The 19,400-nt window shown below is 39.8% G+C and overlaps 2 protein-coding genes across 2 annotated transcripts in view; both read right to left on the bottom strand.

The window, feature by feature from the left end:
* ugt8 (UDP glycosyltransferase 8) overlaps positions 1-1,692 on the bottom strand; it is a 133,295-nt gene extending 131,603 nt beyond the window's left edge. Inside the window, exon 1 of the mRNA XM_079553924.1 lies at positions 1,688-1,692. The gene's annotated coding sequence lies outside the window, so the exon portion shown is untranslated. The remainder of the gene's footprint in view (positions 1-1,687) is intronic.
* Positions 729-14,871, bottom strand: cabp4 (calcium binding protein 4; the record flags this gene model as incomplete). Its single annotated transcript, XM_079553648.1, has 8 exons — positions 729-757; positions 2,543-2,690; positions 3,523-3,632; positions 7,261-7,404; positions 7,655-7,685; positions 14,023-14,158; positions 14,377-14,475; positions 14,822-14,871. The coding sequence occupies 8 exons, from the start codon at positions 14,869-14,871 to the stop codon at positions 729-731; spliced, it is 747 nt and encodes a 248-aa protein (XP_079409774.1).
* Between the last annotated feature and the right edge of the window lie 4,529 nt (positions 14,872-19,400).

Here is a 19,400-nt window from a genome sequence, read left to right as displayed (position 1 = left end):
GACAGATTGAGACTTTCAATACACACAGAGAATTGTATAATTTAATTTATCTAAATTATTTAGAAAAGAAACAAACACAACTTGTTAACTAGTCTGGAAATCCAATGGGTATTTACGACACTGAGATGTCCACATTTGTAGTACTAATGGGTTTGTACGTTGTAGTATTCCACATTTAATGCTGCTCCATAGCTGCATGGTGGACCCCAATACCCCAGTCAGCGTTTGCCTTACATCATTTTGCATTGTGACTTTAAAACATTGTGTCTGCTTAGTTTCCATTCCATTTCACTATGGTATGAAGAAATACTGTATTGTTTTTCAATTTGAGGCAACATTTGTTTCTAATGTAAAAAACATATTTTGAAAAGTTGAAAGCTTTCATTGTAAATCATATATACATAATTTTTATGTTTTAAGTTAACAATTTTGAATAAACGCACATTTTGGTTTAAACACTTCTTTATTGTATAATTGTTTTGCAATAGTTATGATGTAACAGCTGAAAAGTGTGAACATACTATCAGCCACTAGAGGGCGGTAGCAAAGCATTATAATTGCCTCAAAGGGATGTTTTATAACTAACCGTTCACCCTCTACACTCAAAGAAGCGTCACATTCCCCTCTAAAAAAAATATGCTCTTAAATCACCCTCACCATCAGCCTAGTGGTATAGGTGTAACTTAGAGATGAAGCATTGGAGTCCACAGTGCCATCTCCATCTCCAGTCATCGTGCAGAAAGCATCATCACAAACTCTGTGGGGGCACAGACACAGCAGCTTAGAAGATTCAGTGATACCATTCATGACACTAACATCATAAAGAGCAGCGCAGGATGCAGTCACTCCATTATCAGATCACTGGGCCCATCTTTTCATATAAACAGGACAGAATTATGGCTCGTTGTAGTGACTGTATTAAGTTTTCTGCCTGCCAAAATGTATAATAATAGTAATAAGGAAAAAGAAAATCCAAACTCAATAAGGTCAACTGGCCACTCTTGGGAGGAATAATCAGGACTGCTGTAATCTACTGCACTACTTGTTTACAGTTTCACTAACTAGAATAGCCATTGCTTTGGGCTGGAGCAAAATCCTGTAATGCCAATGAGGCCGAACAATTCCTCCACAAGCAAGAAGACGCCTCTGAAGATAAAAGAAATCATCGTCCCCAACTCAATATACTCGATATATGAAAATTGCTACCACAAAAAAAATCTAGTCAAATGTCCAGTTCTCGAAAACACAACACTAAAACTCTTGCAAAACATCCCCTTAATCCTTTCTATTTTTATTTTTTTGCTATCTGCATTTGGCTTGAGGCTGGAGACCATTGCAGTCCTGCAGTCAATCAACGCTTTCATTGTCTATTGTGTCGGTTAAGTCCTTTGGGCTGAAAGACCACTGATTGTAGAAGGGGAGCTATTGAGTGTTGAGGGTTCAGGCTTAAGTCCTGATTAACAGCAGCATTATTGCCCAGGCACACATTTAACCCTTTAAAAGGAATTTGAAATGGAAGCTCTCTTTGGCCATCTAGTGAACGCAGCTCTCCTGCCTGGTGCCTTGTTGTGTATTGAAAGACTAAAGTGGACACATACGTACACTGCCCCAAGGGCTAATTGATGATAATGAGGTGCGCCTGCTTATTGATCCCTGCTGAGACGGACACGCCTTATCATATGTTCACAATAATTGTAGTTTATTGAACAGTTCAGACAGGACAAAGAGGACTTTACATGTAAGCTGCTCCAGTGCAGCAGTCTGCAGAATCGGTGGCACTATTGTGTGTCGTCCTGTTGTCTATTTTCCTACAACATGATATCCCGTAATGTCATTTGCACAGAGATGTCCTTGGAGCTGTCCATTGGAGCGGTGTTAGCGTGTTGCATGTGTCAGGTGTCCTGGCATCTATTGATTTGCGTAATGCACAGCTGATTAGATTGGACAGGCCCCCCTAACTAACGCTCCTCGACCTCCCACCTTTACTTTCTCATCTCACCACTGTCCTGTCTCATTTCTCCTCCGTTTCACTGTGCGGTCCCGTTCAGTTCACCTCAGTCTATTCCTGTCGGATGCGCCACCTGTCTGCTCCGTCCTTCCTCCTATGCAACACCGTGCCACCCCGCCTAACCGCTTTGATTAATTGTTCTTAAAGGCACACTGCGTAACTTTTTGGACCATACTGTTGCCATTAGTACAAAACATGCTCCTAATGACTAGCTCAACACAGAAAATGCTATTACTGCAGTGGGTAATCATATAATGTATTTAGATGTGAACCCCTAACCTGTTTAAATCTCAAATTCTGCTGACTTTAGTCACATCTCCATGGAGATGAGCTGGAGACGTACAGTAAAGCTACAGTCATGTCTTAGGAGAGCTGAGCCACTCACAGCAAAAGCTCATGTTTGTTTGTACATTTATCAGGTATATTTCAATGATGAAAATATCTGTCATAAAAAAAATGCTTGTATTTCAATTTGAATTTTTGGGTAAAATCCTACGCGGTGTGGCTTTAAGTCCTGTCACTTTTCACTCTCACCATCAAAGTCAATGCTGCCATCTTTGTTAAGGTCAATGTCGCCAATGATCTCTTCTAGCTCGCCCTTCTTCAACTTCTCTCCCAGCAATGACTTCATGGCCTCCTTCAGCTCGTCCGATGTGATCTTTCCATCCCCATTCGAGTCAAACTGCAGAGAAGTGATTTAAGGTTGTTTAAGTGTAAAAAAGAAATAATACTGTACTGGCAACTGCGAACTGGCTGCACAAGCTCTACGGAAGTTGGAAACAGCTTGTCTTCAGATGGAGCAATGCTGACTCAGGAAGTGAGAACCAAAGTGAGAAACATTGTAAGTGAGAAGGCTATGGCCATGATGTGTCACAACAAATTGTTTAAAAACATCTAAAGTTGAAAACAAATGCATCATTCAGGCTCACAGAAGTTTTTTAACAGGCTATTTTTATCTGAAAACTCAAACTCATGACAAGAAAAGATGGTGGTAGATAGATAGATAGATAGATAGATAGATAGATAGATAGATAGATAGATAGATAGATAGATAGATAGATAGATAGATAGAGGCTTGGCTGCCCTTGAGGTGTATCATGAGGTTTTTCTAAGGGGGAAATAACCTGTGTGCCAATGTAACTCTCATAAATAAGAACTGTAATGGTCCAACATAGTCAGAGGATCGTACGTCATAGCAACAAAAGGCAATCAAATCAGTGTGGGCCACCTAGCACTACTGACGTCAGCCTACTATATTTTTTGCACTCTGCTGTCATGACAAATTAGCTGGAGAGTAGCAGAGTCTAGGGTACGTAGACATCATTAATGTCAATGTTTCTCCATTATTCTTCCCTCCGTGTTGGCTACCCTTTACTGTACCCCGTGCCACCATGCACTTTTGTAATTCCCTGAGGAGGTGGCCTGTTGCTTGCTTCAAAGTCCTGTCATCCATCGTATCAGCCTGAGCTGCTTGAACTCCTACTTGCTCTGCGGTTTCACCGGGGTGCTCTTACTTGTTTGAAGGCACAGCGGAGTTCTTTCAGACCAACCATGTGAGCAGTCTCTGCCACCATCCGGGGTCCCATTAACTCGCAGAAGTCATCAAAGTCGACATGGCCACCCCCTGCAGAAAAATAGAAAAAGCGAAGGCACATTTATGCAAAACCATATGTGGCACGCAAACAGAGAGGTTAACTGCCTAACGCTGTCTCCCCTGAGTGTATGCTGCATGCATTTATTCATAAGACCCTAATAAACTAGCTTGTGGTAGCTGATCCGGAAGTATGGTGGACCACAACAAAAGGTGGGATAAAAAACATACTGACAGTTAGAAAATAAACTGACTTTAAGCAAAACTACTACTGGGAGGAAGGTCCTGAACAAGAGGGGGCCAAATCATCACACTAGAATCAGACATAAGCCAACAGACCTTGTGTGTATGTCAAACTGTATTCACAAACACTAGCACTAATTAGTCAAAGCACACATTTATAACTGTTTGGCAAAGGTCTATAGAAGAAAAATATCCCCAAACAAAATCCAGACCAGTTTTGACCCACGATAGTGTGAGAGCTGTAGACTCATTGATATGCATGAAGTCATTACCATGTTGCAAAATCAGTTTACAGACAATACAATGCCACAAAAACATGTCATGTTATAAAACAACATTGTTCCAGCCCCAATGGTCCATATGATGGATATTTGTTGCTTTTCAAGTGATAGTTACCCCATATCAGTACTTATCATAATTGCTCGACGTCTGTTACTCTGTCTACACTTAATTTTTTAATTGACGTTAATTGAAGTTACTAAATCCTGAATATGTGTTTTCTTCCAAGGGTAAGGTTGAGGGTAAGTTGAAACACTTTTTGCAATGAAAACAAAATAACATATACATTCAAACCATTTACAGACTTAGATTAATTGTTTGCATATCTACAAATATCGTGGTACATATGGTTTATTTAAAGCAAGGATCTCCAAACAGTAGCTCAAGCCCTTGCCAATATTGCAAGCAGCTCTCCAAAGACTGTGCATTTGATGAGTAGTGTCAACAAGCAAAGGTTAAGGGATTTGTGTGTAATATTTCATAGAGCATGCTGTAAACAATGAAAGTTCCCATCTTGCTTTACTCTCTATAGAATAGTCGACAAGTACGAGTTGTAGTTTAGTTTAGTTTAGTGTCCCAAATGCTGTTTTATAGCCCCATATCGGTTTGTTGGTAGAAAATACGACCTACAGGTAGTTTAGGCGCCTGAGTTGCGGGTGTGTCAGCGCGGGGAAGCCGAGCCAAGGGTCGAAGGCAAATAGGCAATAATACAATGACTTGCTCCTGTAGACTTACACGGATGATGCACAGTCAGATCCATAGTCAGATCACACAGGATGAATGATCGAGCGAGATGGAGGATAAACGAAGTTGTATCCCATTCGTTGCTGTGCACATCATCATCATCATTTTTTATGTTGGAATTTTCCGTTTCTACTCATCTGCTGCACGTGTGTATGTATATATAAAAGTAGCTCAAAGGGTAATAAGATGAAGGATCCGTTTTTAGATACATTTGCTCTTTACACCAGGGGGTGGCTCACTTTGATACCCCTGGGGCAGGGTAAACTGAGCCAAGTCTTGAAGTCGAATTACCAGATGAATAAATTGAAATTCACAGAAGAGTCCGATATTTGTTTTGCAAACCGTATTCATCCGTTTGCATCCATGGCATAAAATCTCACCTCACGACAAGCATCATGAAACAGGTTTATTTTATTTTATTACAACCCAACCTACAAACCTGAAAACCCCAGTTCCTAATTAAATTGACATCAGCAAAGAGATGGCCTTCGCTGCCTTTAGCTAGCTAGCTCCTAGCCTATTAGCCTATTAGCCTATTAGCCTATAGCTCTGCAACGAAAAAGTGACCATCGGACCTCAACCCCGGAAAATAAAGGGAGAAACGAACAGGAGATCGGGGTATGGCAGCATTCTCTTTCTCGGGAGCTTTATTTCTAAATAATAGTTGTTAAAATGTTACTGTGATGCATGTTTCGTACTCCTACCAATTTAGAGCTTAAACAATATCCTTCTAATGGCTTATACCAGGGGTGTCCAAACTTTTTTCATGGGGGGCCACATACTGAAGCGTACACAGGGTGAAGGGCCATAGATCGGTGGTTAGTGCCGCAAAACCTTTGACTAGCAGAGGTTTAAATTGCCCCCCACACCTTTATTTATGCTCAAAAAACCTTCATGCCAGCTCTGTCTCACAGTAAAAGGTTAGTTGTTTGGTTAGAATTGTGTAGAATTATTACATTTCAAATAAAAAGGACTATCTCCGATGATGTGTCCCGATTCAGCAAGAAGGCAGAGGGCCACCAAAAATTGGTCTGAGGGCCGCATTTGGCCCCCGGGCCGCACTTTGGACACCCCTGGCTTATACTGTCTTTGTGAAATAAATCAGTGCAGCATGGCTTTTTCATATTTATGTATCCATATTTGCAAGTTGTCATTGTAGACATTGTCTGAAAAACGTGTGACTTTTTTTTGCTCTTGTGACTGGGTAAAAAAAGGAAATCTGTTCCAAAAGCCATGGGATATTGTAGGGCCATTCTGTAAAAGTCTTTGATTTTGAGATACTATAGAGGAAATTGTACACGCCTTTTGAGTGCCCAATGGAGGTGAGAAGCACTATTTTAAATGAGTTTTTCACAACTTTCCTCATTGGGAGCTATCCACGGTGCTGAATGAATACAATTTGGATTCTTGCCATGAGCTGACAAGTTAAAGTGTTGAGACAATGGATTTTGAGATTTGCTCAAAACACACTCAAGCTGATGTCGGGGAAAAAAAGACTTAAGTGCTAGCTCACTTCTGCCATTGTTCTTGTCTTACTTTTATTCTTTGTGTTGGTATTAGCACTCAATTGCTGTCACTTCTATCTGGAGGTGGGTCCCCGGGTGCCCACGTCTCCTTTCAGGTTTCCCCAGTGGGGAAAGAATGGGTCCTAGTTGGATTTTTGAACGTGTCGATACTAAAATGCACTTTACTATGTTTTCCAGAGTTGATGCTTCCGCCAGTCTTTCCGTCTAATCAGGAAATGATGTTCAGGGACGTCAGGTGAAGCCAATTAACTGGCTTAGACTAGAAACCAGCTGGCCCCTGGTCCCTATGGAGCACAGCTGAGATCCACCTCGTACTGTATCTATCCACTCCATCATCTGGTGAGATTATACTGTTCTGTGTCGGAAAAGGATAATCATTGTTATGTGTGAAATTTAATCATGTATCGTCTGACCCAGTCTCGCATATTGTATGTAAGTGTAAAATCACCAATTTTTCCTCAGATTGAGGTCAACCTACAGCACAGAAAGTTCGATATAAAATGTAATACTGACTAAAAACAGCCCCCAAGGAAGACCAGTCAAAAACATTGGATCTTTTTAGAGCCAACATTTTTTTTTCTTAAGAACCATGAAGGCAACCAGTAATGATAATGATAAAGTTGGAAAATACTTGCCATTCTATGCTATTCGGGACATGCATTTAAAAAAAAAAAAAAATTTAAACAAACTTGCAATCCTGCACCAGCTTTCCTCAGTCCAGTTACCCTTCTGATGCTACATGTGTGAAATGTCAGTGCCCCAAAGAAAGCTATCTTTATATGTAAACCCTTCGAAGACAGCATCATGTAGGATAATGTGTTTAAGCAGAGGTCAGCTGTCAGCGTAAACGGCAAAGTTACTTCACTCACATCTCATCTTGACCTGCTGTATGATCTCAATCAGCTCCATCTCTGTCGGCATGTAGCCCATGGTCCGCATGCAGTCAGCTATGTCCTTGTAGTGGATGAAACCATCCGCATCGTAGTCAAACTCCTTGAAGGCTTCCTGTAATTCTAACAGACAAAGAGGGCACCTGTTATTGTCTTGTTGGATCATTTTTTTTAATGAAATACAGTATTATTGCTTTTGAACGATTTTTCAACATTGTATAAATTGAATTTGCAACCATTGCACACATTGAGGAAATGTCTATGAATTGTACATAAACAAAAAACTTTGACTCTATTTTAAATGAAAGACTAACTACTCTTTAATTAAGTTGTGGAAAGACTAGTAGCCTATATTGCAACGCCAACACCTTACCATCAAGCTCCTCTGGCATGAGCTCTCTCTCCTACATGGCAAGGAAAAGCAAGAGGAAGGAAAAATAACAGAGAAATAATTAAAAGCCTTTGCAAGGGCTGAAATCAGGGCACCTCAAAAGCCACTGAATCGCAAGAGAAATACCTCAGCAATAATCTTTTTTTCCTTTCAGCCACAAAATTAGAATTACATGCATTTCATGTCTTTTCCGCCACATACTGACAGTCCCCTCTAATGGGATTTCACCCAGCGACATGCCTTGTTCTAATTTACTGAATGTCACGATACCTCATTTTCCAGAAGGGGACACAGCACAAATACAATGAGCACAGAGGTAGCACAGAGGACCCCCACAAACTGCACGTGACAGAGCGATACACAACCCCCCATACAGTATGCATTTACCTCACACACAATTTGCATTCAGGCCAGTAGCTTTACTATTCCCTGCTTTGTTTTGACAAGTGCTCAGGGTGGCTCTGTCAACTTCTCTCCACTCACTTTTTTATTTGCTTTCAGGGATGTTTGCGGCAAGCCTGTTTACCAAGAGGGAAAAAGGTGGGTGTCTGTTTATATTGTTGTCTAATAATTCCCTTTTTGATTTGATCTTTGCTATTGAGTGCACTTTACACCCAGACTATTGCCACTTATAAATTATTCCAAAGCCATTATTTAAAGTCACAAATACTAGTTTTGGTTGATGATTGGAGCTCATAACATTGTGTTTTGTACGGCTGCACAATTAAACACTGTCAGATTGCAAAGACTGCATTTTTTAGGCAGCGCTACATCCTAACAAAAATCTTGTTTCTCTGGTTTTATTAGGTATAAAAATCTGTAGATTAGACAAGCAATTCTCAAGTGATGAGTCATGACCCAAAAGTTGGTCACAAGACCATTGTCAGTGGGTTGAGGGTTTAACTGTTTATAAATAGTTAGTTTTGATGCTCATTTCATAATCAGTGCTGAAATTAGGAGATGCTTGACTGGAACAATATACTATAAGAGGGTGAAACAGCAACATACTTGATATGATATGTTGATGTGTTGTATGCATTATGTTACATGACTTGACCCTTGAAGCACCTTCATGATGCGTTTAAAAATAATAATAATAATGTAAAATTAACTTAAAAATGGTTTAAAATGTGTCTAGTGACATAAACTGGTGACTGGTTAATTACTGTGGAGCGCTTGGGCCTGATGGTCGGTGGAAGGTGCTGTATAAGGGGAGTCCATTTACCATAAACACCACAGTTTGGAAACCACTGAACTCCTTCTATGATGGGTTGGGAGGTGAAATGTGTGCGTGCGCGTGCGTGTTAAGGTTTTGTTTATCATTATTATTTTGTTTATTATTTAATTATTATTATCATGTAGTTTGATTTGATTGCATCTACTGCTGTTTTATGTTCTATTTTTCTTGGACATGATCTTGTGGACTCCCATGAAAACGAGATGATTCATCTCATGGGGCTGATCCTCCAATAAAATGTTCATAAATAAATAAATATGAACTGAATCTCGATTTTATAGCTCAAATGCAAACATAAATGCAATCATAAGACTTTTCAGAAGCTGAGCTTATTACGGATGCATTATTATTCCACACATTTCACTGTCAACGCTGATGAAACTGATTAACAGTCAGTGTTACAATAATTCCGTTGTTTGTAGATTAACCAGCTGAGCTATAAGGCATTAAGGGCTATTTGTGAAATAGTCTAAATACATGCAAATCTCACTGTAAACAAGAGTGTTTGACACAGTATTAGATCATTACACAAAGCTGAATTCTGATGAGCAGAATGTAGAGCTGTTGTAGCATGTTCCCATGTCAAATCCGGATCTGGACATTTAATCAGAAGATTCTACTCTATTCCATTTTGCACTAATATTACGTGAAAACTCTTTCAACATGTTGAATGAAAACAGTTTGATGCTGAGAGGAGTTCAATATTAAAAAAAAAAAATAATATATTTCAATGCCAGGGTGACTCATACATCATACAAGGTCAACCTGCTGAGGTGCACAGTATTTTCAGGAGACAGACTCGCACATTTATTTTTAGGCATTTTTCCATAACATATTTGTGCACTCATTGTATAAAATGGCCAACAAGGCTGAAACACAACACAGCAATGCCTGGCAGGTATTGCATCAAATGACTTTCCTATTTTCCGATAAAAACACAATATTTTCACATAAGAAATGATTAGGAAGCAACATGGACCAGGTTCCTTTTAATTCATCCCTGCAAATGTGGCTGTTAACAGTTAATTTCATTCTGTCTGCCGTGCCTTCACATGGGCCATTGCGCAGCAGCCCAGTGAGCTATGATGCATATAGACACAACATGATCCACACATATGGCCTTCAATCTGCAAAGCCCTTCAGAAGCAGCCCGCAGCCATTAGTGATGTTCATGTCAGCTGACGCTATCTCCCCTCTTTCTTATCTGTGCGATCAGTCTTTATCTGCCATGTCAATGTATCAAATGTTCCCAACTGCCCCTTTCTAAGCTGGACGTAATAAGTAACGACAGTGCTCCTTTCTGAAGGGGTTACTAATACGTGTGTTGAGGCAGAGATTACAGATGATTCTGTCTGTGACTCGGCCAAATCACTGTTTCTCATGTCCCGTAGATGTGATGCTCCCTGCACTGCCCTCGCTACGTCCAACTTCCCCCCGGATGCTGTTGAAGACAGCACCGCCTAGAGGTGAGATGAGCCAGAGTTTCCCAACCAAGGTTATGGGTGTTTATTCGATTCCAACTTACTCTGAGTCACTGAATTGACTCTCTTCAGAGTTACACAGGTCAGGAGGTGAGTGACAGTAACATGAGACAGTGTGCTGTTTATCTTCATTAAAAAGACTGAGGGCTAAAATTATTTCGATAATTAAAATTCTGTTGAGGAAATTATCCTTCAAGTTCACTCAGTAACATGGACCTGTTCGCATCAGTCCTGCTGCAACCATGACTCACACCTGAAGCCCACATCAGAGCATTTTTCCTATCTAACAGTTCAGGGACTCTTCCTGTTTCCAACCAGCCTCTATTCAGTCACATTAGGCCCCCCGTTCCCTCCTCTGGTGTTCCAGCAGCAAACAATGGCCAAGCAGAGACCCTATGATGTCAGAGCTGTGAGACATCACCATGTCAAGCTCCAGTGCTTAGCAAAACAAACTTTGGTAATGCTTTAGAACAGGAGTAGGCAAGTTTGCGTCGTGGAGGGCCGATTTTCATCATTGCCAAAACACCCAAGGGCCGAACCTCAACATTGTAGCCTAAAGTAAAGAACTATTTTCTGCAAATGCCAATGTTTTACATCAGTGGTTCCCAAGTGGCAGGGCTTTGGGACCCACCATTACCCTCGGAGGCCAAGCCAAGGACCCAAATAAAACTGTAATTTGTCATATATCGTATAAAATATTGTATTTTCCACACAAGTTTTTGTTAAACAAGCAGAATTCCTTTTAGACTGAAATTATGATCAAAACAACCCAATAACATTCATTTTAACAGAGACAGTTAGGGATTCCATGCAGTTTCATGGAAAATATTGAATAAAAGTTCCCTGTAGACTCGCGACCCACTGAAAATGGTTCCATGACCCACTTTTGGGTCCCCACCCACCAGCAGAGGATCACTGTTTAACATTATATATGACCAAGCGGGATGTTCTGACAGGACATTAAAATACTGACACTATTTCTCGCATTTTTAGACTACTTTAACAGGTATTTCATATATTATTTGCACAATAATATTTCTCAAAATCATCTTGGGGGCCTGAGGTTGTGTGCTGGAGGGCCGGATTTGGCCCTGACGTTGCCTACCCCTGCTTTAGAATAAGGATACATGAATTAATGCATGACTTAATCATGACTTTATGCATCAATACATCATGAATACTCATGAATTAACGCAGTTAATTACTTATTAATGATCATGGGTAGTTAATCATGATGAATTTGTTTGTGCAGAAGATACAGACAGGGAGAAGAACTAAGCTTTGTCTAAACGTACTATCAAAAATTAATGCATCAGTTGTTCATCATTAGTTAATTATTAGTTCATTATGAATGTGCCCCTTCAACTAAAGCGTTGTATCTTTGATAACTTAAAAAAAAAATTAGGCTATTTTATAAAAGCAACTGAACTAAATCAACAAGTTAAACACTTACTGAACATTTTGTGTGAGCTTTCAATAATAACATCAATCTGCCTTTCTGAACTTCTTTGAACACCTTAGCTGTGGTATATAAGGCAGTACAAATTAAATATACAGATATCAAGAAAACTTCTAGTACTGAGTTGAGTGTAGTCATACAAAACGCCAGCAAAGGAATAACATTTAAGTCTTGAATGGTATTTTAGCTCTCTTTTGTTTGTAATTGCTCTTTTAAATTTAGCTTCATAGTTAAAAAAAAAGAAAAAATAATTGTTTAAGGGGCAAGTTCATCATGAACTCACAATGAACTAATGATGAGTTAGATTTTGCTCGTTTATACAAAGCTTGGTCCTTGTCATTGTTTGTATCTTCTGCACAGTATTCATCATGATTAATTACTCATGATCATAGATGAGTTCACTACCTTAATTACCTGTGTAAATGAATGAGTGTTTTCTCATGAAAACTCATGAACTATTAACATGAGTAATGAATTAATTGTGTACCCTTATTATAAGGCATTAACCATGTATCCCAAGGGCAGTCAGATCACACTTTCACAACAAAAGATTCAGAAGGGCGCGATCCAAAAAACACCAAGAAGAAGAATGGGAGCTAAACCATGGCAGAATGACCAAGAATATCAAGGTCAATGCATTAGCTTTGAGTTTCCATAAACCGCTTCAAATTAATTTACACTATACCACCACTGGTTATTGAGATACACATAAATATGTCAAACTAAAAGGCATAAAGAACCCTTCGTCTCTTACACTAAAATCCTAAATTCTGATATAAAAAAGAAAGATTATTAAAAGCTCTCACACTGTTAGGAGCCACTAAAATACCTCAAAGGAACGAAATTATTGGGAAAAAACCATCAGAAATGTCATAATTGCAGGAAATGCTCTATGGACAAACATTTAGTTTTACAAATACAGCACTTTAACTTAATCTCAATTTACTAGCCTACCTTGGTTACTGTAATATCCACATATGATAGTGATAGTGTGCCACTGCGAGGCTATGTTCATTTTCCCCTGTGAATTATTGAGTGGTGTTTTTTGTGTCAGGTCGCTGTCAGATAATTTCACGTTTGAATGAACAGTGGTGTGCGTACTACACTGACTCTTATATTGGTCCTGTTTTCTCTACTCATCAGAAATTACCGGCTTGTGAACAGGTTATGCATGGGTTATCCCGCTCTCTCAAACTAGCAGCCACTTTTAATAGATGAGCTATTTCCAGTGTTGATTAACCTTCTATGTTTCCTCCACTGTCTACTTGCTCCTTTAGCTGAACTCTTTTGGATTGGTGTGCAATTTATTTAAGCACCAGCAGCTAGAGTTTAAGTGAAGATGATGAGCGGCTTATATAATATGTAAATATTGAATGTAAGTAATTAATCAAGTTACTGTAAATACTGTATTTGGACTGTTGTTGAGGTGATCCTTCTGCAGGTTCTTCTTGTAGAGGCCTGAGGGGTGTTTTTTCTGTATTTTATATTATACTCTAAGTAAGAATGCTCATTGTGCATTGTATAAACCTGCTTCCTCTGCCCAGGGACTACAAATGAAGATGAGCTTGTAGCTGTCACTGGTCTGTGCAACACATTAGTTGTGCAATGTCCCTGTCAAATAAATAAATGATTAAGTAAACAAATAAATGTTGTAGTGTTGGAATCACAATATCCTTCAGTCAGCGAATCAACCATTTTAATAATTAAAGGCTACGAGTTTTGATGAAACTCCAATTGACTGTCTTCTGAGATATCGAGTCAGCAGGGAGTCTTATTATTTATAATAATAATAATAATGCCTTACACTTGTATTGTGCTTTACGAGCCCGTATTGCCACGTTTCTTAAAGCGCTACTGCAAATGCAATTGCTGTCAAAATACACATACATTTTGCAATTAGATTGTATTTTTCTGAAAATGTGCAACCCAGCCTAGTGGTTAAGGCTGTTGCACACTGTTCTGGCACGTGGGTTTAAGTCTTTAGCTGTCTGTCCCCTCGCGTCACCCCATTTCACTGTGAACCATCCTGTTGAATAGTCTATGGGCAAAAATCCTTAAAAGTACTAAATGAAAATGAATAGATCAAATGTGGAACTCCCTTCCTCTATGAAGAGCTTGAGCTTTTAGTACTACCATACTTCATTATTGATCTAAGAGGTGATGTTGAACTGACCTGTCCAAAAAGTTTATTGAGGTAGGCGACGTATGCAGCTGCCACAGCCGAGCTGTTGCTGAGGCTTCTCTTCCCGCGTCGTTGTTTTTGGCTCTCGTCACTTGAGCTCTTTGCCTGAGACAATGGTGATTTTGTGCTGTAAAATTAACACAGAGGTCCCAAATGTAATTATCACTGACATTAGTCCTATTGTAGTGTGTCCTTTTAGTTTTCTGACATGCAATTGTTCAGTGGGAAAAAAGTATTTCTGAATAGCCACATTTAACAGAGCTTTGTAATGATGTGTAAATGAATGGCTGTGCGCACAGTGCTTGTCTAAATAAATGTTGATTAGACAGAGTGAATGATAATTACCAGAATTTCTGGGAGATGCTGAGCTGAATGGCCTTGTTTTTGAATCTTCCTGTGGTGGGTGACCTGCCAGCTGCGGCACCCCTCCCTCGAGGTGGTGCACTGGATAAAGAAGAATTAATCTAATTTAACCAGCGTTTTTTAATCTATGTGTGCAACGGCTATCACAAAACTAACATCAATAATAATAATAATAATTAAAAAAACTTTTTGACTTCTGGTTAGCTGTGACTAACACATATTAATCTTGTGCTAACAATATTTTGAACAAAAATAGAAAAAAAAAAGACCTGAGAAGAGAAAGTGATGACACATGGGGCAGTCATCATGCCCTCCCACGAGGATTGACTCTCCAACCCATAAAACTATAAGCTTTTATAGATATTATACGTGGGCATTTTCTGCCACTGTGGTCGTCTAAGGAGTCTGGGAGTCTGGTGTCACTGACCTGGTGGATGAGCGACTGTCTTGTCCTCCTTTTGCACTTTTCACTGACATCTAGACACATAGTTACAGGTTTAGTGGATTCATATATCCACATAAAACTTATTTTGGATGTGAGAAAGCTAAAGGTGGTCTATGGAGTCAAAAGAAGAGTGAATATGAGAATTCAGCTCCCAACATGAAAATATGAATACAATAAACAGGTTAATAATTAAAGAAAATGTCCTTGTGACCGGCTTAAATATAAGGAGTGGATGACCCAAAACACATGATGTCCCATTTGAAGGCAGTTGTGACGACCTGTTTGATTGGCCTATGCAGTTTGAAACATCACCACTCAGTCCTCCATCACACAAACTAATGAGGAGCCCACAGAACTGCAGAGAGCATGGGTTTGCTTCAGGAGGGGCTGCTTAGGCAGCGTATATAAAACATACAATAATGAGAAGAGACATGAGGTCCAGGCAGTCCCTTAAATTACACCCAACCGATTAATGTGACTATACCGACCAGGCCCACTCCCAACTCCCACTGGGGCAGAAAGAACGTGCCATGACTGAATAGTGATTGCCTGTCTGTCACGCTTTTACACAATCAGCGTGGAGACTGATTGCAACATGCTTAGAGCCTGCAAAGCGGCATGGATGGGGGAGACCAACTTTTAATGTGCAATGAATAAAGACTCAAATGTTACATCCAAGAAATGAAACTGTTAAAGTAGGGCCATGTTTACTTGAGGACACACAAATACCTTTCTGTTTAATCTCACCCAACAGTCCTATTGCAACCGTGTATGTAGGCACAACATGCAATCTGGACTTTTCTGTTGGGGTGGTCTCACTTTGTTTGCGTGAAGAATTGCAGTCATCTTCAGTGAGCACAGTTCCCACCAGGGTAAACAAACCCACACACACTCACATGCACTTTATGCTGTTTCACTGCACAAGCCATTGAGCTGCGTGCTGTGTATGCAGCAGTCTTCCCTAAGTGACCAATTGCTGTCAATCACAGAGCCAACACAAGCACATTTAGAGCCTAATCACACTAATTAAAGTAATGAAATACAGGGCCAGGTGGGCCACGCTAAACAAACAGCTAAGCACCATTGGTAAACTTTAAATGGTCTATTTCATAAGTGCAACTGAGCACAGAAACACAGATAACATTATTGTTCTGAACGTCAGAAACTATGGAACTGTTACTGCACGCATTAAACCATGAATTCTGCTCCCATATGGCCAAGTCACACTACAGTATTTTCTTACTTATAAAATGACTACAGTCAGCCGTCTCATTATTGACACAAAGTCAGATGTCTGATTTACAGGTAGATTAAACAATCGTACAAATTCATATAAAGTAAAGAAGACCTAATAAAATCACACAAAGGACTAGAAACAGCACCATCTTCTGCCAAAACACCGGGCAAAGCTCTGAACGCTCTATAGTTCCAAAGGGGCTTCATTAGGGAGGAATTGTCGACTGCATTTGAGATCAATGCAAATGAATGTCTGTGATTGGACTGTCCAGAGCTGGGTAGTACTTGGTTAAATTTACTCAGGTACATGTGCTTTGATAACTTTTTTGAAGTAGCTGTACTTCTCAGAGTAGTTTTCTTACACAGTCGGTTTTAAATCAACTGGAATAAATTTATTTTGAAGAAACATGATTAAAACATTTTATTCATCCATGAGCAAATCTGTAAGTGAAAAAAGCTTCATGTGACAGATAAAATAAATATTTGTATCTATCTATTTCAGGGTGTATTATTTGGAAATATCAGGATTTTTTGATTTTTTGAGCAAAATAATTTTAAAGTAACGTTTTAAACTCTTAAAGAAGTAGGAGCACATTTCTTTAGCTTCTCTACACACCACCTTCCTATTTTTTTGTGAGCACAGTTCCAGATGCCCCTGCTTTGGAAAAGAAAGTAGAAATGATCCCATACATCCATGTCAGTGAAGACTCATTCTCCTCTACGGACAATCAGCCCCGCAGGGACACGGAGGCCTGTGTCTGATCCATAAACAAGCGCTGCTAATGCACTAAGGCTCTCTATCTTATCTTCACCTCCTTTCACACATCTCTTCCACCAACTCCTCATTACCAAACCCCACCTTCTCCAATTGCTGATTTTGTGTCATGCCTCTGAAATGAGACTGTCGGCTTCAATATTGCGGCAGATAACAGGGAGCGCGGGGTGAGAATGAGATCTTTTCTCTCGTTCACACGTCTTTACCCATCTATTCTCAGTAATCGCCACCATTACACAATTGTGGAATTCTTCTAATTACAACCGTTTTAATTTTTTTGAGGGAGACACGCCGGGTCATCTCTGCTTTGCTGCACCGCGCAAACAATCGGCGTATCATTGTGTGCGAGTAACAAGGGCACAAATATTGAACTGAAACAATAGCAAACAGTGTGCTATGGCCATCTGTTGACTCGCATCAGATAATATGCTTGAGATCCAGATAATCAAATCTCATAAAGCAAAGGAGGCAGGCCTGGCTCTTATTATAGCACAAACTGGCTTCAAGTCGCACGCTGAGCACAGATTCAAACAAACCCTTTCATTTCTCCTGAATAATTTATATTTGAAAACGTAAGAACTTTACCGTAGCTAAAGATTAGAAAGAATGATGCGCGCTTACCTTCAATCTGCGGTAGTTAAATGTGTGAAAATCTTTTTATAGTGCGTCCCGATTGTGTGGCTTGGTCACTGTAGGTAAACTCACCTTCACTATATGAACATTACGCATACAAGCTTAGGATTACACGATGACAGGTGATTATACAGCTACATGTGTCTGGATTAAACCTGTTACTGCGGCCTCTGCCCCGGACGACCATTGAGCGAGCTGGGTCAGGTTCTCATCTAATCTTAAAAGACACTGCATTCATATATTCAATCTCCCTCGTCTTTTTTAACACATATATTTGACATTTCTGGCAGCGGTACAAGGTGGATGCTGCTCTCATCACGCACTCCCTCGTGGCGCGTGCCTGTTCCTCTCAGGTCTCCGTTCACATCAGACAGCTTCTTAACTGACACAAATCACTGGTGGCTGTTGTTAAGTCCAGGGAAGGATTTAAAGGGATTGGAGCCCCCTGGAGCCTCTTTTCTTTGGATCCATGCTGCTTATTGATTTGTCTCATGTGCAGAGAAGTGGAGAAGCCATATAGTTAACATGTCCGAAAGTCTTCTTTATTGTCTCTGTCAAATGGCTTTATCAACACAAAGACCTGATGAAAAAGGGGAGGGGGAATCAAAAACTTCTCTGCCCCTTTCTTCATTTATTTAGGCTAATTTTATAGCAACATTGTTCGTGTAATAGACCAATTTCTTTCAAAGGGTGCAGTCCTGACACCTCTCAGCTCCACCCCTGCAGCTCAGATTCAGCTCTCTGTGCAGATAGAAAACACTGACCAACATGACCAACTCTGCTTCCTCTTGTAGGGCAACCGAGAGGGATGGAGGGGAAAGACAAAAAAAAGTTTAGTTCGGCAGCGACTCAGCGGCGCAGTATTGTACGAGTTTACAAATTATGTGGACTTCAGTTTATAAGGAAAAACAAAACTACGCAAAGCTGTGTGGCAGCGTTGGGTGAGAGGAAATGTGCTCAGAGGAAATTCGTTTTGCGAATATTTGCAGTGGCAATTAAAGACTTTCAGACTTGATGACCAGCTGTATTGCACGGGGGTATGGAGATGACTATAGAATTCCAATATGACAAATAAATGAAAATATAGGGGTTAGCAAATTATGGGCTAGGGGTAAAAACAGAATATTTTATATTATGAAAGGGAAACAATCTGATGTAGGTAATAATGGAGAAATAAAGCCATTCCGAACTCCATATGACGTGTGCAGCCATGATGGGTTTCAATTGGGAAGTAGCCATTTGTTCCACTGTGCACACATTTACCTCAGGGCACTTACTTGGACCCAGACAGTTCAAATAATGTGCAGAAAAGAGGAAATGCAAGGTGTATACTTTCTATTGTAGTAGGTCTAATAATGTGTGTTTGATGATTGATTTCAGTGGACCTTTTGTGCAGAAGGCCCACTACACTACACTACACTACACTACACTACACTACACTATACTACACTATACTACACTACACTATACTATACTACACTATACTACACTACACTATACTACACTATACTACACTACACTACACTACACTATATACTACACTACACTACACTACACTACACTACACTACACTATACTACACTATACTACACTACACTATACTACACTATACTACACTACACTACACTACACTACACTACACTACACTACACTATACTACACTATACTACACTACACTACACTACACTACACTACACTACACTACACTACACTACACTACACTACACTACACTACACTACACTACACTATATACTACACTACACTACACTACACTACACTACACTACACTACACTATACACAACACTACACAACACAACACAACACAACACTACACTACACTACACTACACTACACTACACTACACTACACTACACTACACTACACTACACTATATACTACACTACACTACACTACA

The sequence above is a fragment of the Gobius niger genome (genome assembly GCF_951799975.1).
Source record: "Gobius niger genome assembly, chromosome: 3".
Taxonomy (NCBI): Eukaryota; Metazoa; Chordata; class Actinopteri; order Gobiiformes; family Gobiidae; genus Gobius; species Gobius niger.
Note: the sequence above shows the minus strand (reverse complement) of the source record. Positions and strands in the feature narration are given on the sequence as shown.